Raw genomic sequence first — 10,068 nt, 5'->3', positions numbered from 1 at the left:
CGCTACATGCAGTGACCAACAAGAGGGAAGTACTGCACAGCGCTACACATCTGCCGGTCACTGCATGTAGCGTGGCTGAGCAGACGGACTGCTGTAAAGGACCTTCTGTATTTCCTACCCAGTCAGACAGAGTGCTCACTGAGAGTACAAAACTGCTTCCTGTCAGAGTACTCCGCTCCTCCGCTGCAGACCGGCCGCGCTACATAGAGGGAGGTGAGGCTGAGCAGGCACAGGAGGGGGACAAAAGAGGGGAACAAAGAGACATACAGAGGGGGAAAAGGAGACACACAAAGGGGTGGAGGAAAAAAAAAAGAGGCCACACAGCCACTATAGGGTCATCTGACGCTGGACGTCTTCACGCTATGCGTGAGAACTTCAGCATCACCCGAATCCCCATAGGAAAGCATTGAATAATGCTTTCTTATGGGGAGATCCTAATGCGATTGTGGTTATGGCCGTGCATGCGCATTAGGTCTTCCCTGCCGCTGGTGGAAGAGAAGCCTGGATGAAGCTGAGCCGAGCCAGCACCGAGAGACATCGGTACTGGACCCAGGTAAGTGACAGAAGGCGTTATTAACACCTTCTGCACCACGGGGGTGGGCCGTGACAGAAGGGGAAGCTATAGTGCCAGGAAAACAAGTTAGTTTTCCTTTCACTATAGTTTCCCTTTAAGTAAGAAGCAGACTATTACCTGGAGCACATGCCTCGCAAACTTCTTATTGAGCTGCGAAGTCTGTGATAGGACAGTCACAGAAAGTCTGGGTGGGGTTAGAAGGGGAAGGTTGTCAGACAAGAGATCTGCAGCTTTGCAAACTGTTTAAGATTTTCTTATCCCCTGCTATGTTAATAGCTTGCTAGACCCTGCAAGAGCCTCCTGTATGTGATTAAAGTTTAATTTAGAGATTGAGATACAATTATTTAAGGTAAATTACATCTGTTTGAAAGTGAAACCAGTTATTTTTTCATGCAGGCTCTCATAGCCAGGGGAGGTGTGGCTAGGGCTGCATAAACAGAAACAAGGTGATTTAACTCCTAAATGACACAGAATTGAGCAGTGAAATTGCAGGGGAACCTATACACTAAAACTGCTTTATTTAGCTAAAGTAATTTAGGTGACTATAGTGTTCCTTTAATTAAACAGAACTTGCAATAAAGAAAGCCTAAATAGTGCTTTCTTTACAGGAAGCGTTTATGGAGAGCTGTGCAAGTCACATGCAGGAAGGTGTGACTAGGGTTCATAAACAAAGGGATTTAACTCCTAAATGGCAGCGGATTGAACAGTGAGGCTGCAGGGGCATGTGCTATACACCAAAACTGCTTCATTAAGCTAAAGTTGTTCAGGTGACTATAGTGTCCCTTTAAGTTATGCATAATTAAATGCACGCATGTCTTCTTTGGACGTATAGTTACTAAATTGTGATTTTTTTTTTTTTAAGTGTCTAGTGTTGTGTCCCTTTAAGGCTCTTTGCAGTAATAGTTTGTTTTCAGCAAGCACCTATCAATCTCTGATTGCAGAACCCCCAAATCGGATGTGCTACAGTTATGGCTTAGAAACAAGGAATACAATGAAATAAATGCATGTATTTTTATACGTACAATGACATAACACTAAATTAGATGTAAATTACACGTACAGTTTACACCGGAGTCTAAATAAGAAGGTCATTGCTTATAAGATTTACGTGACCTGTAAATGATGAGACACTATTAATAAAATACTTCATTATTTTATCTGTAATTTCAGCTATCAAAACAAGTGGCTGAAAGACCAGGGAGTAGGAAAAACGGCAAACTAACTAACAGCATCCACCCTGCAATGCAGCATCTACACGGAGCCATGCACTTTTCACCCGCTGTCCAGTGAGCTATAATGGGGGTTACGTATAAAGAGTAACTCTGGGGCAAAGTTCAATAGTCACAATGGAAACCAATGGAATGTTCCTGCAGATTATTCCACTGGTGGAACTTTGCTGTTTCTATATGACCCTACACCCCTCATATCCCACGGATTCGATCCATGAGCTGCTCCATAATGGAACATTGAGGCTATTAGTGGGCGGAGCCAGCTGTAGTTTGACTGACAGCAGTGAGGACGAATCCTGTGTGACCGGATGGGTGGAGCCTCTCTCTGGCGCCCGAGGAAACAATACCCAGACAGAGAGCGTCCAATCAGAGGCCGCTCCGCCGTGACTGACGCTGACCGCGGCCACTGAGCGCCGCCAGCGGTTATAAGGGCGGGTCATACGGCCAGGCGGGCGAGCTTTACACAAGATGGCGGCGGTGTCCTCGGCCGCAGCGCTGCGTGGGGCGGATTATGAGAACGGGCTGCGGAGTGGGGCCGGATCGGGCGCTGGGGGGCCGGAGCCGGGGGAGGACGATCCCATGGGCCGTCCCATCGATCTGGACCTGGAGTTACTGAGTCCCGGCCGGAGGAACCGGCGGACCGCGGGCAGGGGAGCCTCGGCCAGGAGATCGGGCGGGCGCGGGGCTGGGGCGGCCGGCCTGGAGGAGCTTGAGGAAGAGGAGCTCGAGGAAGAGGAGCCCGGGGAGCTGAGCGGAGACCAGACCATCGAGGACCCGGTAGGAGCGGGCGGGAGATAGCGGGCCGGGGAGGACAGCCTGCAGCCGCCTGGCAGTGTGCTCGGTGCCGGTCAGTGTGCGGAGCCCGGTGTCGGTATCGGTGCTGGCAGAGCTGAGCCCCCCCCCCATGCTGGGCTGCCGCTTTAAACATGGCCGCCATTTCCTATTGTTAGCAGGAGGGCGGCAGCACTGCCCTGCAATCAGCCGACACCGGCTCCATACACACCGGGACTGGCGGGGGCTGGGCGAGATACCGCATGCCCTGAATACGGGGGATAACACTATCCGCTGTGGCTGTCTTCTATGGATAGCCGGATAGGACACATTGTACTCACTGTAACGGAGTAGGCTTGGCATACCGGAGGGAGGTATTGTCTGCTATAGTTATTATTATTACACGGCTTGGTTTTGTATATGCTCTAAATCACATCATAAATGGCTTTAAACCATTATTTCTAAGCTGCCAGCTAGCACTGACTTTTCACTTCATGGTTGCTATTGTGGTTATATTGATCGTTTGAAATATCCTTAATTGGGTATAGCTGGAAAGATGGGGATTTGTTGGTAGCTTTCATTGAGAATGTGATTTTGTCCTAATGCAGGAACTTGAGGCCATCAAGGCTCGTGTTCGTGAAATGGAGGAAGAGGCAGAAAAATTAAAGGAATTGCAGAATGAAGTTGAGAAACAAATGAATATGAGCCCACCACCTGGCAATGGTAAGTATCACTTGTCACATTTTAGTTTTGTAAAATGTTGACTGACATTTACATTTTAAAATATTACATAGTCTGGAAAGACTATCAGATTAAGCTACCAGTTATAACTGTTTGACCACCTCATTCCAAAATGGAATCACCTACTCAGTTTGCCATAGAACTGCGTAGAGTTGCCCAATCAAGTGCAATGTTCCACTATGGAATAGGGTATAAAGGTACAAGATTGTGGTGTTTGTATAGTGTAGCATTTGATCCATAAGGGGTTTATATAAGCTTATATACTGTATGGAAAGTATAACTCCACTCATCTAAACATTGCACCCCACTGTGATGGTTTTAATGGCAGGAGTACCCTTGGTCTGTTCCTGATAGTGGGAGAAACTATTTTGCCTTCTTACTTGGGTCCCTGACTGGCTATGTTTTTCTATGGCTAACATCCAGTTTCTGCAGAAGATGGAAATCTCTTTCAGCAGCCATCCCATGAATGAAGTTCTATGCGTGGAATTCCGGAATCTTATTCCACACTGTTTGAGGATGCCCCAGTGATGCTGCCGGAGGTGCCCTTATGGCTCTTAGCAGATGGGTTAAACTCTATGTACAGCATTTAAATGCCAAATGCTGCCAAAATACATCAGGCCCCATGAACACATCACGTCATTGAAGTGGTGGTCACTGTTTTTAGTAACACTTTAACATTCACCTTTAGTGTTACTTTAGATTACTGTTGCCCTCTTTGTCAAAATATGGTTAAAAAAACCGGTAAGAACTCTTTATTGCAGTGCCAGAGCAATCTCCTTGTGATAGCCTCTTATCCAGTGAATCAGATAATTGACATACAAACACTGAGAACACAGCCTTTTGTATCGGTTATCTTTTCCCCGTCTTTATTCTTTACTAAAAGTGTACAGTGCTCCTGATGAGAGTGAAATATTATTCTGCAGCTTTGGTAGGTTGAGTACTAGCTGATGCTCTCAGCACAAATCTGTTGCTAGGTCTAATGTCCATTGTACACTGTAGGCACCCAGACAACTTCAGCTAATTGAAGTGGTCTGGAGGCAGTGGCCCTTTTGCACTTAGTGCTGCAATGTAATGCAGCTCTAAGTCTGCACTCTGTGGCTGTCTAACAGCCACTAGAAGGCTTCCAGAATCTAAACAAACTTTTGGTCCGTTATCCGACGCTGGATGTCTTCACGGACCGTCAGCGTCAGATTTCCCCGTAGGAAAGAATTGAATAATCCTTTCCTATGGAAACATCTAATGTGAGCGTGGCCATTGCTGCACATGCACACTGGGTCTCCCCTGCAGGCTGACATCAGTGAGGGAGGGGCATGGGCCGAGCCTGGCTTAGCGCCAAGGGATATCTGTGCTGGATTCAGGTAAGTGGCTGATATAAAGGATAGTATCTCATAGCACCCATTCCTTGTGTGCATCCCTACCTTGTCAATTACATGTTTACCTATGTGTATTAAGTATATGTGTATTGCTTAAAGGAGTTTGTGCATGTCCTCTGTCCAGTAAATAACATGTGCTGCAACCTGGTTACCATGATTTAAAACGGTTGATTACTTTACAGCTTTTGGAAAAAATGTCAGGCTTATTCTTATTTTAAAAATTTCAGCAATGACCCCATAGTTGTCATTTTGTCTGCACTAATGGTGATAATGGAATGTGTGCCACTTCAATAATTTTTTAGTAGATTAAATTTTAGTGTTTAGGAGCCATGTGCATGCATTAAAAGCAAAAATAAACCCATGGAATCTTAAACAGGGAGTGCAGTGTAATACAAAAGAGTCTTGTAAGAAAAACTATAAAGTCAAACTGTAAATGTACATGCATGGTCACTGCAAGTTAATTGTTGGGGAGGATTAACAGGAGAAAGGAAAACAAATCTCTATTTTAAAAACCCATGGAAGGATGTCATATCATCCATTGTGGTCAAATAGGATTTCTAGTAGTATTCAGAGTTCTTCAAACAGCCTAATCTTGACTGTGCAAGCCCAATTCCTCATGGAATTGTTCTGTACTTTAAAGGAAAACTATAGAGTCAAGAACAAATGTGTATTCCTGAACCTATAGTAAAAAACCCACCATTTAGGTGGCTGCCCCCTCAGAATGGGTTACAACTCACCTTATTTTCAGCTCTCAACGGGTGCCCTGCCCCCTTTGTGACGTCAAAATTGGCGTTGGATTGACTAAAATTGGTAAGGGGGTGGGACCAAACACAGTTTTGGCTAATCAACACCTCCTCATAGAGATGCATTGAATCAATGAATCTCTCTGAGGAAAATTCAGCGTCCCCATGCATGATGTGTAGGCGCTGAACGGCAGGGCACTTACTGTGCAGCCCTGAGCCAGGAACATTTTAATTGTGTTCCAGTCTGCAGCTGCTGGCTATGCCCCTGACCTGCCTGCTTGACTGACATCAGAAGTTATTCTCTTATCCTATCATTATGGGATTGGTTGAGACTGTCAGAGAGGCAGTACCATGGCAGAACCAGCACAAGTAAAACACAGCCCTGGCCAATCAGCATCTCTATGAGGAAAGTTCAGTGTCTCCATGCAGAGGGTAGAGACACTGAATGGCACTGCCCCAGAAGGCACTTCTAGTGGCCATCTGAAGAGTGGCCTGCGGATGTATCCCTAGGCTGTAATGTAAAACACTGCCTTTTCTGGAAAAAATGCCTGAAGGGAATGGGTCTACTCACCAGAACAAATACAATAAGCTGTAGTTCTGGTGACTAGAGTCCCTTTAATATAGAATGTTTTTTCTAGAAGTAGAAACTACGTAGTATGTTCACGTGGGGGTGCACCATTACAAAATGAGAATGAGCAGGAATGTTTTTTTAACCTGATTTTTTTCAGTTGTGGATTTTTCTGAAAATGTTTGCCTGTTACCTCTAAATGTGAAAATGATGTAAACATAGCATCAGAAAGCCTTTCAAACCAAAAAAAAAAACCTGCTGCATTTTTAGTGTTTTTTTTATTTTTTTTGCATTTCATGCTCAACAATTCACATTTTCTTTGTTTCATAGACTGAATCAATTTTAGGATCATTTTATTTTGTCTTGAAAATGTTAACAAACCTTCCAGGATTAAATTGATCCTTTTGATTGCATAATCAAAATTAAACGTTAAATGTCTGCTAGAGATCACCAGGATATGCAGCATTTTCAGATAATAGGAAGTACTGGTGTTTGCTTTTAATGGGTTTTAACAATATACATAGTTTCATGTAGTGTATACAAATCTATCATGATTTCCTTGAAACTTGCATGTCATACAGCAGTATTGGCAGCGACGTAGTTTTCATCACTAGTGTTGAGACATGAGGCCCCATCTATGTCCTCCACATATTCTCACTAAGACTACTATTCGTGCATGCCATTCCACTCGTGCTGTGTGCTCATGGTTTGTTGTGCAGGAGAGGTCTTCCCAAAATGTTTGTATAACATGTATATAATCTGTGCCACATGTACCTATTTTAAGCAAATGTAATAGGTGTAAAATTCCCAATTGCTAGAAGGTAAAATAGAGTTGTCATGATGCACATGGACTGGTGCCACTTTAACCCCTTAAGGACCAAACTTCTGGAATAAAAGGGAATCATGACGTGTCACACACGTCATGTGTCCTTAAGGGGTTAAAGAGAATAACTTAATCTATTCAGTGTACTAGCAAATGTTTAATGTTAAAGCTATACATTATGGAACTTTTCTGGCTTACTGCTATGCCATTGACTGCAAAGTTAGTTTAGAGTGCCCATTTAATCATTACACAAATATGGAACTAGTTAAATAGGCAAACTGAATAGTGTTCTATTAGTCATCTTTCCTCATTTAGCTACTGTTTAAGGAGTACTCCATCAAACTCCCTAACATGGGAGTTTATCATGCCAGTAACTTTGCTTTCTTGTCTTTAGCCGGGCCAGTCATCATGTCTGTAGAAGAAAAAATGGAGGCCGATGCCCGTTCCATATATGTAGGAAATGTAAGTGTCCTCTATGAATACATTTTTGCAGCCTGGCTTGACATCCTTGACAGGTATGAACTAGATTTTGAAGCGCAGTTGCAAGTGTTGGTTTCTCTGCCTCATACAGTTGTCTTTATGTAGGTTGACTATGGTGCGACTGCTGAAGAGTTAGAGGCTCATTTCCATGGATGTGGCTCTGTGAACAGGGTGACCATTCTGTGTGACAAGTATACTGGTCATCCAAAAGGGTATGTTTCATTTGGTAATACGTGGGTCTATGGTGAATCAATGTTGATGTGATTCTTTTATTTAAACAAGGCTTATATGGGGTGCTTTTAATACAAGCAAAAGCTCTGCCCTCGAATATGTGAAATATAAAATACTGGTGCTGCAAATACTATCAATGAAACGGTTGTGCTAAGATTTCTTAACCAGGGCCTGGGGTCCATATTGCTAGATTTCTCTCAAACTAGATTTCCCTTTATCGATGAGACAAACTTTGAACACCAGTAAGGGCAAAGAAAGTCATGTTCCATCAAGCTGTTGGGAATAATAGCCCTGCTTTCAGAATTTTTGTAATGCTTTAAATCCTACTTGCCAATTACATTTAAAAATGTGCTTGGTTGTAATAGATCTCCTCTTTTATGGGTAAAGAGTCCCTGCAGATGGTTGCCAATCATAGTAAGGATTTGTACAGACTTTATTATTTCTTTATTTAGGTTTGCTTACATAGAATTCTCAGATAAAGAATCGGTCAGGACGTCAATGGCATTGGATGAATCACTGTTCAGAGGGAGACAAATAAAGGTACCAGTAATGTATTTGTCTTAAATCACACTTGTGTATTATGCAGTAATTCTGTAGAAAACATTAGTAAACCATTACTGGAAGTCCTGGCAGCAATGTATCTAGTTGATACTTGGTATGCAACAGCTAATCTGTCAAAGATTCTCACTGTCCTGGTTCTACCTACGGTTTAAATTTTGCCTTCTAACCTAGAATGGTTCATAATTTTTTGTGTGTGCCTTCTCCATTGTTGTAATTTGTATTTGGTTAGATTGCTTAATATATCACTGCAGACTTGCCCTCTCACTTTATGTAGCTATGGATAAGTCTGGCAGTGCAGCATTCTCTTATTTGACCTGTTAACTACAGAGGGATTTAAATGTTTTGTCTTCTATTTATAGGTAGTTCCCAAGCGGACTAACAGACCAGGTATCAGTTCAACAGACAGAGGCTATCTACGGGCGAGATATAGAGCCAGGGCATCCTCCTACAGCTCGCGTTCCCGCTTCTACAGTGGCTTCACTGCCAGACCCAGAGGACGCGTGTACAGGTCTGGGGAATGCTCTCCAATGGATGGGGGCAGTGCATTTTTGGGGTTGTCCTCTTGCCAGAGGGAGGTCTTGAGGTATTGGCACAATGTCTAAAACATGTCTTGTCTTTTACAGGGGTCGGGCTCGAGTGACGTCATGGTATACTCCTTACTAAAAATAAAACATTAGGAAGACCTGAAAAGGCAAAAACACAAAAAAATGAAAAAAAGAAGACTGGAAAGAATTTTAAGAGTTTAAGATGTGGGTCCCCTATTTCTCTTGTGCTCCCACTACCCTTGTGTACTCCATGCACTGCATATAAAGGGTTGTGATAGGGCAGATTTATAATGCCAAGTGTGTGGAAGAGATGGGGTTGTTCCAGTTTCCAGTGTGTGGAGATGTATGAATTGTCCCTGACTTCTTCTGGTTTGGTACTTCTAGGTGGGAATTCCAGGATTTATATAATTGAATGTGTAATGGGTGGTTAAAAGCCAGCATTATCTCAGCTCTGTATATGGGGGTGGGTGATGTCTGCTAAACATCCTGCTGTTTCTTTTTTTTCTTTGTTTTTTTTTTTTTCTTTTTGCGTGTTTTTATCTTTGCAGGTTTCTTTCTATGGGAGAAGCTTGTTTTCCGGAGAGATTCGGCTGCCCCCCACAACAGCCTTTACTTTACTTTTATTCTGGCTCAGATTACCGCATTCTTTTGGAAGACCAGAGCTGGGAGAAATTTCTTGTTTTAGACATTTGTTTTTAGTTTGTTTTGTCGTTTTTTTGTTTTTTGTTTTTTTCTTTTTGTTTTTATTTTATTTTTTTGTTCAGTCAGAAGGACTTATTTTATTTTTTTTATATATAGTGTATGGCAGGAAGGTTAATGAGAAAAATAAAAAAAAGTTTTGGAAAAATGAACATGTTTTTTGAAATATATGTTAAAACACTAACAAAGCCAAAGGAAGTTAATTGTTTTGCATATTCCTTTTTATATGCAATCGATGACATTTTTGGGCGCCAGCAGAAACTTGTAAATGAGTTCCTTTCTTTCACTGCAAGAAAAGGTTATTTTAACTCTTTCAACTCTATTAAATGATCAGTTGTGTTGGATTGCATGTTGATAGACCTTATTATAAAGCATGGCTATAAACCAGTTGTCTCTTGTACTGAGCACTGTGTTCTGTCTAATCACAATTAACTCAACTGGTTAAGACTGCTTACATAAGGAACAGAGTTGCTGGTTTATTCCAACATGACTGGACGTTATTTGGCAAAGATAAAGCAGATGGGAAAATGCTTAGTTAGGTTAGTTTTACATATTCTTCTATATTTCTACAATATAATGCATAATACCCCCATTGTTCCATTAACATCTCAAAGGTTTACATGAGATTAACATCTCAAAGGTTTACATGGCTCACCTGTAATGTATTTTATGCAGTTGCCAACTTCCAACTGTGCCATTGCCTATTGTTATTTATATAGCGCCAACAAAT

General features: G+C 42.4%; 1 protein-coding gene across 1 annotated transcript; it reads left to right on the top strand.

Moving 5' to 3' along the window:
* Nucleotides 1–2,096: 2,096 nt before the first annotated feature.
* On the top strand, nucleotides 2,097–9,479 carry PABPN1 (poly(A) binding protein nuclear 1). The gene is made up of 7 exons (XM_063454895.1): nucleotides 2,097–2,580; nucleotides 3,183–3,297; nucleotides 7,217–7,284; nucleotides 7,408–7,514; nucleotides 7,986–8,073; nucleotides 8,454–8,602; nucleotides 8,718–9,479. Exons 1-7 carry the CDS (start codon nucleotides 2,272–2,274, stop codon nucleotides 8,755–8,757), a joined length of 876 nt encoding a protein of 291 aa, XP_063310965.1. The 5' UTR covers nucleotides 2,097–2,271; the 3' UTR covers nucleotides 8,758–9,479.
* The last annotated feature ends 589 nt before the right edge of the window (nucleotides 9,480–10,068 follow it).

Source organism: Pelobates fuscus, chromosome 5, assembly GCF_036172605.1.
Source record: "Pelobates fuscus isolate aPelFus1 chromosome 5, aPelFus1.pri, whole genome shotgun sequence".
Classification (NCBI taxonomy): domain Eukaryota; kingdom Metazoa; phylum Chordata; class Amphibia; order Anura; family Pelobatidae; genus Pelobates; species Pelobates fuscus.
The sequence above is the reverse complement of the archived record's forward strand: the minus strand, read 5'-3'. Positions and strand labels throughout refer to the sequence as shown.